The sequence below is a fragment of the Schistosoma haematobium genome, chromosome 7 (assembly GCF_000699445.3).
Source record: "Schistosoma haematobium chromosome 7, whole genome shotgun sequence".
NCBI classification, from domain to species: Eukaryota; Metazoa; Platyhelminthes; class Trematoda; order Strigeidida; family Schistosomatidae; genus Schistosoma; species Schistosoma haematobium.
Genome location: NC_067202.1, coordinates 6,666,474 through 6,681,669, shown reverse-complemented (window position 1 = coordinate 6,681,669; position 15,196 = coordinate 6,666,474). Strand labels below are relative to the sequence as shown.

The following is a 15,196-nucleotide window of genomic DNA, read 5'->3' as shown; positions in this document are numbered from 1 at the left end:
TTAGCAATTAAATTATCTAGGTCAGAAAACACAATACTATGATACGTGGAAAACAATTAGTACGTAGTAAATTATCATACTTGTTATTTCGATGAAAAACATAGATATCTTAGTTGAATTGTATGGGGTCCCATGTGATCGTGCCGTAATGATAGGAAAGCAGTTTTTGTATGATCCCTCTCTCTCTCTTCGAAGTCCGATTATCCTTATCCTCAGCTATATTCCCAATAAGACTAATAACCTTTTATGTACCAAACGTCATACCGACCAATAAAAATGACCACGACATTAACACTTATTCATCCTCGAGCTCCTTCTAACACAGTGACCATTCAGAAGACGAAGACAGGAAGCAGATCAGTTTCCTATTCATTTATGATTTAAGTCCCCTACAATTATTAACTTCAAATGCCTAATCGCACAGCAACACAACTAAGGTATTACAATGCATACATAACTTAGTTATAAGTGATACAAAACTAGAGTAATAGGGGGATGATTAGTTTAACGATAAGTCCGCAATATTAAAAATATGATAACAATTTAAAAGTTGAATGAAAGCTTAGATATGGGAGAATATAAAAATATATTGATGATAATAATAAAACTTCATATGTTAGCACTATTCGTCGCAATATAACAATATTATACATTTTCAAAGAAAAAATATATACATTTAGTCAACAGTGATAGAGTTCATTCATTACCCTGGTGCATCATCTGATTCAATTTGTATAAAATACATGAACGGTTTTGACAAATACCATTGTGGTTCATCCCACATAACGTAAGCATGTGTATCACTAATGTTCCACACTTCGACATTTGTAGGTATAAACATATATAAATTATTATTATTATTATTATAGTCAACTCCATCTAAAAAACAAATGATATTTTAAGAAAATAAACAACAAAAGTTTAATGAAAGGTTTATTAGTTGATAATGATACTAGTAATAATAGTAATTCTAATAATAGACAAAATATTGGTTACTACTTTGTGATCAGTCAACTATAAATATATTTCTACCATACAAAAGGTCAGTCATCGCTCAAACACCTCAGGAGTAATGTCTAGAACTTTGAAAATGAATGGCAAGCGTCCCAGTCACACAGGGAGTATTAATTCCCTCACAACCACAGGTATGTATTGATGACAAGTGAGCAATAATACAAAACATAGGTCCAGAGTTTTTTTAAAGACTACGTCCATCCACCTAACACCTTATTCCAGGGCACACTATCGCAAGTCATTTAGACTAGTGACTACATTGCAACTCGGCCGACAAAATCCGATTTTTAATAAACAAAAATAGATAAACATGACATCGATCACTAATCAGTGGTCAAACAGTTGTTAATAATCTATTAAATTCAGAATCTTGATTCTTAAACATAAGGTGGATAGAAGCTAATTCCAAAGTATTTAGTGAAGTTTCATTCATCGAGCCGGATGGTTTAATCATGGAACATCGATTGTTCTTTTGAATGACAATATCAGGACAAACTTTAGTTTGTTAGACATATATGGATAAAATGTAATACCGTACTTCTACCTGAAGTTTGTCATGATTATGTTGTTTAGAAGAAAAATGGATACTCCACGATAAAACTACTCAGCTCAGAAAATTAAACTTTACCCAAATCATTCACCTGATCTATAAATCTTCTCCACTATCTTAAAATCATATAAGCATCACGATAAAGTCTTGATTTGAACATCAAAACTAAGATACTAATGTACCTACCTATATATCCAGCTGACGGATACTTAAATAAAAGAAATCGCAAGTCTTGAATCCCCCCTATAGTTGAGTTACTAAGTTTAAAGTCTACCGGAGCTCAACTTGCTCTTATGATTTATTAATGAGTATTACAAAAAATCACATCAAAGGTAGATAGTTCACTTGGTATTGTTTTGCTTGAATCTTCCCATTGAGGTTTAAGACTGCAATTGATCAGTCTCTTGTTGAGATACGTGCATACTGTGAGTATTGCCTCGATATTGCCTAAATTCACAAGCTTCGTAAGCAAAGATGGACAATGGCTAGTAGTGGGATCCAGTTCAACGCGCGTTTCGTCCTATTTGGGAGTCATCAACTAGATTTACCTACATCTCAGAGTTTATGTTCACTCTAGGACTCGAACCCAGTACCATTCGCTTCAAACGCCATCGCGTTATCTACTCAGCTACTCAGTCCTGATAGCCACTAACTTGTGCAATGGGGTGAATTTAAATTCACTTGGTATTGTTATGCTTGAGTCTTCCCATTGAGTTATAAGACTGCAATCTTATAAAGGTGGATAGGTTAGTCTTTTCCAAAAGTGTTTGGTGTGCTATCCCAGGGTAAAAATTAACTTTGGAATTCCTCCTACTCTGTTATTTTGACCAAAATGAAATTTAGACTAATATTACCCCTTCGCCTATTTATGGATCCATGTAGGACACATGGTTAGCATTGGGCAAACTCGCTGATCCGATTAAATCAGACAACTACTGATTGATGAGAAGACAGATGTGATAGTGTTGAATTTTATTCCACATTGAAATTTAACCTTCTTTAACAAATTATATTGAAAGGATTATCATTATGTGTGAGTAGTAAACAGTTAATAATGGAGAGCTTAAAAATGTCGGATGTGAGGTTAGTTAACTTCAAAAGACAGTGTAAGATATTCGCGTAATACCCTGAACTAATTGAAGTTAGACATGTACATAAATGAATATCGGGCTCAGTGGTCCAGAGGTAAAGCGCTCGCAGCGAGACCGGTCTCCGATGGAGTTGTGTAAGCATATTTCCGAGGAGTCCTTACATTAGGAAAAAACAGCTGTTCCATACTTCCTGGTTTTCAGTGGTTGTCTAACTGAAGTCGGTTCATGATATGAACAACATAATAATTCTATTTTGATGCACTAGTCAATATGACAAAAGACCTTGAGGGAGCTTGTTCATGCTTACTTCTACTCTATAGTACTAGCGAAAGCAAAAAGTTGTCACATCCTGAGAATTACGCAGCTCAGGGGTCAAAAACCTGCTTAAGTCAATCATGTTCAATGCCTGGTTTGAAAAAAAATTGAGATAGCTCGATTCCCTGTACTACATCAGCTTAATGCAATGAAACTGGCAAGATGAATGGTAAAACAATCGTAATTATCATAATCGCCATCATCCTAAGAAAGACTAGACATTGAGAATATGATTCGGAAAGACTGAATGAAAAGTTATGTAAGGAGTGACATTGAAAATCAAGATACAGGACAAGATGGAGGGTGAATCCGTGCTACTGTGAGCCATCTTATCCAATGTCTCCTACCACCGATCAAGGTTATCGCGCAGACCTCAAGCCAGTAGTTGGCGTCTACCAACATGGTTCAAACCAAAAGTCTTCACGGATGACAGCCATGTTTTACTTTGATCATCTCTCCCAACTTTCACACTAGCTAACATCGAATTTTGATATAGACAATGCTCTAGACATATTTGACATATCCCAGATATTTCAGACAACAAAGATTTTATAAACTCATAAATTGATTTGCCACAGTAGAGTTGTACATTTATTCGTATACTAGTTACTTACACTTCAATCAACTCAATCAAGGCTAATAATAATCTCATGAAAGTATAATTTATAATTGAGATCATGAACCGATTAGTGTCAGACCACCATTGAAGACCTGGAATTAACTTCCATAAAAATGAACAACAGAACTTTAAAAAAGACTTAACACCCACCATTTATGTAATCATTTGAATTAGATTGCACAACATGAAGCATAATTGTATGTTGAACAGAGCCAAATCTGAAACGCAAATAAAAAAAATGAATAGCATATACAGTGGAGAAATTCATTATCCCCACGGCAATTTTCTTATAAAAAAAAAAAACCCCACCCTTTTTAAAAATTTTTTTCAACCCAAAATTACTATATTTTTCATCCCGTTTCGTCCAATGAAATGGCTAGTTTTAAAGTTCGTTTTAATTGGTTAGTTATGTTTTGTCGGATTGTTATAAAACATCAGTACTTATCGACGAAGTACATTTTAATCATCATTATGGAGGAGAGTAACGTGCCGAGTACAAGCGCTGTTGTTTCTCACGTTGTCACAGAAATGGAGAACGTATTTTTGACTACATCGTTTCTCGTAGCGTTCCAATCAGTTGAAGCGTTGAAATCCGCTATCACAACTTATGAAAGATCTACTTACTGTCATTATGTGGTGAGAGATTCGCATTTGGACAGAGATCAGAATTCGTATATTGAATTTGTGTGTTGGAGAAATGGCCGTAGAAGATCTAGCGGTTCGTCACAGCGGATTAGACAGAAGAGGTAATTTGATTAATGTTATTAAAAATTTTTGTCATGAAGGGCTTCCATGAACACTCAATGTCCGGCCTTCATGTATTGTAGGATTGTAGTAGACGGCTACTGGACTGTTGTACGTGGGAATGTGCATCACAATCACGAGTGCAATTCCCTGAGGTACCAAAGTAATTCATGGGTGTGCAGGTTAACGGAGGCCCAGTTTGAAAATGTGCGACCGCTGCTAATATCTGGTGCCGCTTCATTCCACATTAAGAATTATGCTTACCATTCTTATGGGAAACTTCTGAATGATCAAGATATCTTCAATATGCGGTACAAAGTGTTCTCACACGCGAATCTTCCTAGTAAGCCATTTGCCAATTTATAATGTAAACGATGGGTGATTACGGAAAATTAAAAGCTCACATAACATCTTTGTGTGGGCTTTGCGAATACGAATTAGACGATGAGAACTGTCTATCGTACTTTTTCTTCACGACTGGTGATCAAAGATTTTGCAGATCGTTTCGCTGATGTTATTGGTTTGGACGGGACATACAAGACGAATAACGAGAACATCTATTTATATCAGGTCGTAGCCCTTGATATGAATTTTAAGGCAATACCCGTTTGTATTGCATTTATAAGTCGCGAAACATCAACTTCGATTTCTCGATTCCTGTCACAATGCCTACCACCTGTCGACTGTTGGTTGACCGTTGGAAGAACGACAGGAATCGAGAAATCGAAGTCGATGTTTCGCGACTTATAAATGCAATACAAACGGGTATTGCCTTAAAATTCATATCAAGGGCTACGACCTGATATAAATAGATGTTCTCGTTATTCGTCTTGTATGTCCCGTCCAAACCAATAACATCAGCGAAACGATCTGCAAAAATCTTTGATCACCAGTCGTGAAGAAAAAGTACGATAGACAGTTCTCATCGTCTAATTCGTATTCGCAAAGCCCACACAAAGATGTTATGTGAGCTTTTAATTTTCCGTAATCACCCATCGTTTACATTATAAATTGGCAAATGGCTTACTAGGAAGATTCGCGTGTGAGAACACTTTGTACCGCATATTGAAGATATCTTGATCATTCAGAAGTTTCCCATAAGAATGGTAAGCATAATTCTTAATGTGGAATGAAGCGGCACCAGATATTAGCAGCGGTCGCACATTTTCAAACTGGGCCTCCGTTAACCTGCACACCCATGAATTACTTTGGTACCTCAGGGAATTGCACTCGTGATTGTGATGCACATTCCCACGTACAACAGTCCAGTAGCCGTCTACTACAATCCTACAATACATGAAGGCCGGACATTGAGTGTTCATGGAAGCCCTTCATGACAAAAAATTTTTAATAACATTAATCAAATTACCTCTTCTGTCTAATCCGCTGTGACGAACCGCTAGATCTTCTACGGCCATTTCTCCAACACACAAATTCAATATACGAATTCTGATCTCTGTCCAAATGCGAATCTCTCACCACATAATGACAGTAAGTAGATCTTTCATAAGTTGTGATAGCGGATTTCAACGCTTCAACTGATTGGAACGCTACGAGAAACGATGTAGTCAAAAATACGTTCTCCATTTCTGTGACAACGTGAGAAACAATAGATCTGTACGTTATTTACATTCATAATTAAGATAAAAGATGATCTGTCGAGAAATAATTTTTAGAAATAACTGACAAATAATAAGGAAATTAATTGAACTACACGGGATGAAAAGAGTTTTTCAAATGATATTTCCATGTATGGCATAATATTTGAAGTGTAATGGAAGACATGGGCGTAGCAGAACTTCATGTCACACATAAAACAGTACGTTCATATTCCATTTACTGACGGAGAATCTGACTTCTTTTCTTTCTTTTTATGGGGACAATCTGAAATGAGAAGACACCGAGTAAAGGCCCTTTCTAGGGCCACGCTCAGTTTGGTTTAAACTTTGATTTTTTCAAGTTATTACATATAGCATCAATTAATTTATGTTAATCGCACTCTATTTACGTTTGCTGCATTCTCAATGACAGTTCAGCCGTCTTTGCATTTCATAGTTGCATCTGCTGTGTTTCGTATCATTTCGGCAGCAAAGTTTACTAGGCCTTCATTCATGAAAAAATAAGAAAACCTTCAGCTGTACAATTACGAAATCTCCCTTGTGTGCGCTAAGGTTAGTTTGTATTAGTATTCATCGATAAGTAATATCTATTATCTTTTTGTATACTGTTATATCCTGACGAGAATAATGAATGGTAACTGTTCGGATCTATTCATGGACTAATACTATACATATATTCTTACTGCATAATTATTAAGGGACTTAACTACGTATATGTGCATTCCTCTTATTATAAGTTCTTAGTTGACATATTGGTTACCGCTATATTTAATATTCCCATCTATTAGTCACAGTTTCTCATAATCGCTACCACTTTTGGCTTGATCTTGTACAAATGTAACTTTCTATTTTATGATGTGATCTGGTTTCATTTCGCTCGTATATAAACCAAGCATGTTTAAAATACATGATATTTATCGCGGATGATAAAATTGGCGTTCTGGACTCAACAGGCAGGGCTAGACGGAAAAAGGACCAATTGGAACTTAAGCTACCCGTATTGATGTATGCGTCATTAACTTGATCGTATAAGTCAGCGTATTTAAATTTGGCAATCGTATTTCGCAATAATCATATAGCTAAGGACGTAACATAGACCGTTATGTTCAATGTGAATGAAATGATATAATCATTATATTCTTTATCAACACCTGTGAACTCCTTTCCTACGTAATACGATTCAGTCAATACTGATAAAAATGTTTCAGTTATCATTATGTACTAAGATCAATACATTGGTACAACAAAATTATTTTTATAGGGATTGCCAACTAAATTAACACTGATAAATTCTAATGAATCCCTAGTGAATAAGCTACATGAATCTATTGTGAACAATAATGATAATGTGATTATAGTTCATATATTACCATATTTATGGGGGTTTTTTTTTCATGTCGATATCATCTAATGAACATTGATCAGCTTGACAAATGTTGGCTTTTATTTATTACATCGAAATTAGACGTTGGTATAGCTAAATGTCAATTGATACAGTTGACCTCATTCGTATTTATCAGTCTAATCAACCTAAAAAAAGGTATTATATCAAACCTAAGCCTATTCACTTAAGCCCTTAACATGACCAATATTTCAATTACTTGTGATAATGGTTATTTTTGTAACGTTTAGCTGTCTCAGGTTTAAAAAAAAACATTCAAATATGTACATAGAATTCGTTAATGTCCCTTTAAATTTGTTTAACAGATAAATTCGATGATTTGAAAAATGATTCCTGGCGTGAATAATAGAAATTTATGAAGTGCATCATGTCATTAAGATGTTGAATAAGTTAATTTACAATAAACTACATGGCGTAAAGTAGACAGTAATGATTTAACAAATGGATTCACCAGTCCGTCTAAGCTAGACCACAAATGAAAACCTGGGAGTAGTGGACTCATAGTATGGGACTCCCCAGCAGTGCGTATCCACAATCCCGCACGCAGGATCCAAAGTCGGGACCTTCGGTCTCGTGCCCGAACGCTTAACCTCTAGACCACTGAGCCGGCATCCAATGGTGTTAATGTCTAACTTCATTAATTTCTAAATTTGTTCAATCACACCCAAAAAATTTTCATCATTGCGATTCAACAATGACAATAATCGTCAACCTAAAAATAGCTTATTCTCACCTTTGACCTACCCTAACCTGGTAATACTGTTTTATTATCCATCCTTGCGTTTCACGTTCTTTTTGAAAAAAAATTATTTGCTTGTCTTTGTTTCTTCTTACCTCCCATTTGTCTATTTGACCTTTTATTTTTATATATAAATGTTCTTAACAAGTATATGTGTGATCAGACTGTTCGAAATGTATTACGCTAATATATCACATAGTTCTGACAATTTTCGTCCTATTATGACACTAATAAAGCTTATCAAAGAAACAAATTGTTTTAAATTTCTGATAGGAATATTTTCTCCCCATAAAAATCATGAGATTGTCGTGTTAATAAATGAGTAAGTAGTCAGTTAGTCATACAGGATTTCAGAGGTCAGTTAGTTCATTGGTTAATTCAACTAATATGTACAAAACTATGTATGTGGTTTCCAACTACACTGCCCTGATCGAAGTAGGTGAAGTAGAGTCTAAAATAGGGCTTAGTGGCGAAAGTTAGGTAATATAACTGCTCAGCCGACGCTCTAGCCATGTACATCTGTTAGAGACACACCACTACTGCATCGCAACATGTATAAAAACAAAGAAGTGATTGTGAAAACAAAATGAGATTTGGAAATAAAATCTCAGTGAAATGATAATGGAATACAAAATCTCGAGAGAGAAGATAAACGACTGAATAAATAAGCGTTATTATCATCAGTATAGGCTCAGTCTGATTAAAGATACGTGATTGTTATAAGGAAGGAGGATTTATTCCTTCCCTCTGTAATCCAGGCAATCCCACGTTATGACCGAGAAATCTAACAGTCAGTCAGATGCGACGCATGACCAGGCACATATATGCATCGGTCCAAGTTGCCATACCCCATTAGTACAACAAGATGGATAACAAATTCACAGAAGCAGTTATTTCAATGGTAGTAATATGTAAAAAAAGATTGCATATACATGAAAAAGTAAGTCTAACAGATTTTTAGAGAATGCATGATTTGTGTGCAGCCATCACATACCCACTTCATATAGACTATTGAATAGTATTTTCGCAGTTGAATAATATCCTGTTCATTCACATTAACAATCACATACCTCGTTCACTTTTCAAATCAGTACACTCTACAACAGTGACACATGTCTCAACCATCTTAAGCGAGGTTAGTTGCTTCAGTAAACAATCATATTTTCTCTTCCAGTTGAATTTAGGTCGAAATTAGACTAATATATTACCAAGCCGAATTTAAAATAGGGGCGGATAGTTTAGCAGATTAGTTTTGTAAGCTTATTAATCTCACTGTTTGTATATGACAACTAGGGAAAGTATTGCGGGTCTTGAGTGTGACTCCTGGTATCGGGGAGGTTGATGCGCACCGCTAAGGAGTCTCATACTAGTATGAAACGACTGTCCAGTACCTTTAAATATTTAGCGGTGGTCCAGCTAAGAACTATTCGTGTTTTAAGACATGGAAATTCTATAATCTTTATAGACCCCCCCCCTATGCCGAGAATATTAAATTGTCCATACCCAAGTCAATAGATCGTTGTTACCCACGGTTAACTGGACAAAACCCGACTTTCTCTAACCGCTCAACCACTACTCTGTGTAGAAATATTAAATTACAACAAAATCGCTAGTCTGCAAACAAAATAGAAGCTCCTCTGATTAACCAATGCCTCTTAGGTAAATAATGTATGAATTTAATAAAAACGGTAATAATAAAAAAAACTACCTGTTCTCTGCTAAACACTGAAAATAACCTGAATCATTCGGTAAAATTCGTTGAATTTTAATTTGTGTCATGATCTGTTGCTGTTTCTGTCGGAGGTACTGATGGTGGTGTTGGAACTGATTAGATTGATTGGAAAGTGGAGTAAAATTATTTGAGATACGAAAATATTCACTATCTTGAATTATTTCACCATTTTTACGCCACTGTACAATTGTTGGATAGTATGTTTCAAAATTACACCATAATATTTGCTCGAACTGTAATGTTATAAAAATACGTAATTATAATAAATAAATTCAGAATATACAATAGATATAATCAAAATTAAGTTTACAATCGAATGATTTAACCGGGCGGTGGAAGAAAAGAAAAGACATTATTATTTTTATGTATTTATTTAAGCACATAAACCCTTATTCAAAGAGTCACCAAAATATATATGCTCATAAAACAAATCATTGAGTTTGTGTGTGAGGTCTGGGATACTGTTTGTGTGCCAAAACCGAAGCAAGTAGTTCACGTAGGGTAACAGCTCTCCGAGCCTTTGATTCAATGATCTAATCCATAAGACAGTGTAGTAACGTTAGGAGATGAGGTCTCATGATAGCCGGTGACCAACAATGGTTTCACACATTATTTGTTTCTTCATGATTGTAGAGTCCATGCGCAACATTAGTTTGGAATCAGGGTTCTCCAACTTCTCTAGGTGGATGTGCCATACCCATCTATTGGGTTTAAGCTTCCTCCAGATAGTCGCTTCCTGTCCTCTCAAGTCCGTAAACAATATCCTTGATATGAGAAGGTAGTGAGTGAGACTTTTCTGAGGATGGCTACATACGTGTGGCCATATAAGAGCATTTAGAGAGGGAAAGTGGACTATTCCCACCCTTGACCGTATCAGAGCATTTCAAAGTTAATCAACCCGTCAGTATATATACATAACACAAGTTTTCATACGAAAAATTAAGAATTTGTTGGTTGAATTTATTCGCAGTCTTAATACTCTTACAGTGGTATACATCTAGCAGTCATTGTTTACATATTACCAAAGAATTCCTCATATTATCAAGTTATTTTGAACATTAATTGCTTAGTTGGTTATAAGCTAGCTATGTAGAATATAGCACACATGTTCATAAACTCAAGTACCAATCATTCTAAACTATAATTTTCAAGTATTAAATCAATCTAGAGACTAACTGTTATAGTTTTAGGATTCGAAGTTCTTTTATCGTTAATACATGAGTCGGTCAAACTGTTTTTGATTTTTTATGGATCCCGTTATTTATTTGCTTCACATATGAATATCGGACTTGGTAAGCACTGCCTTAAATTATACTCATTCTTCAGTGAGAGTTCATGAGATGTACAATATATAGGGTTCAGTTTACCATTAACGTATGCCTATTGGATTGATGTTGACATTATCCAGGAATAATTGCCAACCTACGTTTTCAATGGTAGTCTAGCTAAGATCAGTTTATGATTTAAACTATGAAAAAACTGTTTTTAAAAACATATAGCTAAGAAAACGTTATACAATTATAAATTACTTTTGTCCACATTGAAAATCTTAATTTCGTAGAACTTCACCAAGATACATATTAAGAACCGAAAAAGAACTGAATACACTTTTTCTTCCTAAGAGATTAATCAATACGCAAAACCCTGTTAAAGGTTGAATCCACAGCGTTCATAAGTTGGGTTTATTACCTTTAAATTACTGATCTAGCACCAAATGGTTCACATTTTAAATGTCACTCAATTCACAATCTATAGATTGTGAACCATCGTCGACTTATTTTGATCATATCTATCATTTTAACACAACACCAGTCACAGCTATGCACCTCACGTAATTACAGTCTATAATACACAAATTATTCGTCCTCTTCCCTAAAAAAAGCAACATAAGCTACCCAGCAATTAACTTACATGTAATTTTGCCTGCAATTCAGTCGATGAAGCATTCATTAGAACAGGTGAGTTACCAATAATCAATTGAATAGTTGTTTCATCTAAGACGGAATTCATCATGAAATTTACGGCTTGACATGAGTAAATGCCAGTATCTTCAAGTTGTGCATTATTTATCAAGAGGCTAGCACTTCCAATTATACGAAAACGGCTAGAATCAATGAGGGAAATAGATGAATTTATAAATTTTTGAAAAAACTCAGACAACTAATAAGAAGGTTAGATTCATTAGATGGGAAAATAACGATTTTATACATTCATCAAAATTGAAGAAACAATTAGAATACATCTGAAGTCTTCTTTTCTACGAATTATGAAGGATTTCGATGGTCTCGTTGTAGATATTGAAAACTGAATGTTAATCAATCAGTCTTTGCTGGCATAAGTACACAATCCTGTACAGATTGTTTTGACATAGCCATTTTGTATAAAATAGATGGATTGTATCTAACAGTGAGATTCAGAATGAGCGTTCCACCCTACTCGGTACCCATCAGGTGAACACAAATGAATTGGATTATTGATGATCATCGCACTAGAACTAGAACGCAGTATCTATTGCGCAAACGCCTAACGCGCTATTCATTGGGCTATTGAGTTCAGGTAGCAACAGGTAGACCGACTACATCATTATAAGGTTTTAAATTATCCCATTTTTGATATTTAGGGCTGAATTTCGATCAACTTTTGTTAATGTTTATAGACCCATTACGGATTACCTCGATATATAATGGGGTTGAGTCCTAATATGAACATCTTAGTACTAAGGATGCAGGATACATTCAGCTAATAGGTTACAAATACTAAGAAATGCGTAACACTTGGTCTCACAACTGGCCACGATCTATTTATTCTAAAAGTGAGCACCAAATATAAGTAAACAGTTAGGTACTCGTCAAATGGCTACGCATATATAGCCACCCCCAGAAAAGTCTCACTCACTACCTTCTCATATCAAGGATATTGTTTACGGACTTGAGAGGACAGGAAGCGACTATCTGGAGGAAGCTTAAACCCAATAGATGGGTATGGCACATCCACCTAGAGAAGTTGGAGAACCCTGATTCCAAACTAATGTTGCGCATGGACTCTACAATCATGAAGAAACAAATAATGTGTGAAACCATTGTTGGTCACCGGCTATCATGAGACCTCATCTCCTAACGTTACTACACTGTCTTATGGATTAGATCATTGAATCAAAGGCTCGGAGAGCTGTTACCCTACGTGAACTACTTGCTTCGGTTTTGGCACACAAACAGTATCCCAGACCTCACACACAAACTCAATGATTTGTTTTATGAGCATATATATTTTGGTGACTCTTTGAATAAGTGTTCATGTGCTTAAATAAATAATGATAACATACGAAATGACAGACACAGTATTTAAATTATTTGATACTATGTATAGAATTTGCTATTGTTTCAGCTGAATTTCAGCTTAAAACATTCTTCAATACCAAACACCATAAGGATATTTATTCACGTTAACCAAATGTGTTACACCATAGACCACGACAACTTGCATCTTAAAAAAAAACAACAATCCTTCAACTAACACTATCGAGAATTTTATTGTCAGTACGAATAAAATAAATGAAAATAACAACAATTACAATTCTCACAATCAGCATACATAGTAAATAACAGCAAATACTTTGAAGAGATCAGTGAAATAAAGAGGCTAACTCCCACCCTGACCTTAACAAAAATGTCTATAGCTAGTTGCTTCATAAACCTTCCGAATGGAAAAAAAGTTCACAAAGTTCTATATTTCGGTAGGTAAGTATGCAACAATTATTACTACCGAAATCTTGTTAAAAACCCAATTCAAATATAACACATTGAAAACAACGTAATGTACAAAATGCTGTGTGTGTATGTGTTGGAGTGAAAGATAGACAAATAGTAGCTAGGACATCATGAACAGTTAACATCACTAACAATGATAACAATAGTAGTTAAAAAACTTTTTAGTCATTAACAGATACTTAAAGGAGAGAAAAATATATATATCGAACCAATATACACAAAAAGTTTCCATTATAGTATGCTTTACGCATTCATTAACTGTGTTTAATGTTTATAACACTTAAAAAATTTGATATAAAATAACGTCAAGAAGTATGAACTACATATCCTTAAGTTAGATAACATTAGCTATAACCTAATATTATGATAGAGAATAAATCAACTTTCTGATAAAGAGGAAATTAAGAAACGATGCTAGATATGTATAGGTCACACTGTATGTAAATCATTATAGTACAACATAAATCAAGTTCTAAATTGAAATACTCAAAAAGAAAAAAACAAGTAAGCCGAAGAATAATATATTGTGCTGGGAATAGGATAAATTACTTACAAACATACTTATTATGATTATTATTCAACATTAATTCTGTGTGCCTAGATGGCTTTCAAAATCAATGTGTGTCAAATGATTCGATCAATGTAGGAGATAGAAAACCAAATTCGTCGATAGCGAAACATATAATTGAGTCGGGGTAAAAAATTGACATTAATACAGCATTTAAAACGTTGTATAAAAATTGTCAAGGACGAATTCTTAAGTTTATTGAATCCTTGGCTTTTCGTAAATTTAAACCCTCCTTATGTGTACAAAAACAATTTGTCGTAACCTTGAATTTACCTTGGTAATCCTTAAGTCATTTTATGGCCTAGGATAACGCGACAATTTCTTATTCTTTCTCTCCCCTTATTTATTTTAATTGAACTTTTATTTGTTTGACCTTTAGTATTTTCATATAAAAAATGCCCTGACAAGTATATGTGTGATCAGATTGTTCGAAATGTATAGCGCAAGTTCAGTTTTAAGTTAATGTGATGGTTACTCAGTGTAGTATTTGTTTCCTTTTTCATGTATGATATTTTATCCTGTATTAAATTAACATGAACTATGCTCAGCATGACATGCAGCATGTGTATTGTTATAACTGGCTGTACATTTTTTTTGTACAATTTTTTGTTAAAGTACTAATTGAGTGAGGAAATGTGAACACGAATGCGTACAAAAGAAGTATGTCTTATCGTTATCGTTAGCTTGACCTCAAAGGTGATGTCGCACACATAATCAACAAGAGATTGAATACTGCGCTAGCCAGAACTTATCCGGCGGCTAAACTTTTAATTCTCTATAAAACAACATGTTCAATAACTCAATCAAAGTTCGACAAGCACCCCTTTCATGTTACCACCAACTGTATTTATAAATTTACGTGTACCTGTCAAAGCAGCTACATTAACCGAACAACAATGATGGCATATCTTAGATTTTTTTAACATGTTCCAAAAAGCCTCCGAACAACAGAAAAAAAAAGACTTTAAATAATGCAATCACCAAACATCTCCTTGATACAGGACATCAGGTCGATACCCTACAATCATTCAAGGTG

General features: G+C 34.7%; 1 protein-coding gene across 1 annotated transcript in view; it reads right to left on the bottom strand.

Moving 5' to 3' along the window:
- Positions 1-15,196, bottom strand: part of IGDCC3 (Immunoglobulin super DCC subclass member 3) — an 88,952-nt gene that overhangs the window by 39,809 nt on the left and 33,947 nt on the right. Inside the window, exons 8-11 of the mRNA XM_051208410.1 lie at positions 11,737-11,929; positions 9,802-10,058; positions 3,740-3,807; positions 708-879 (exon numbers count right to left, since the gene is read on the bottom strand). Of these exons, the coding sequence (XP_051064319.1) occupies positions 708-879; positions 3,740-3,807; positions 9,802-10,058; positions 11,737-11,929 (690 nt within the window). The remainder of the gene's footprint in view (positions 1-707; positions 880-3,739; positions 3,808-9,801; positions 10,059-11,736; positions 11,930-15,196) is intronic.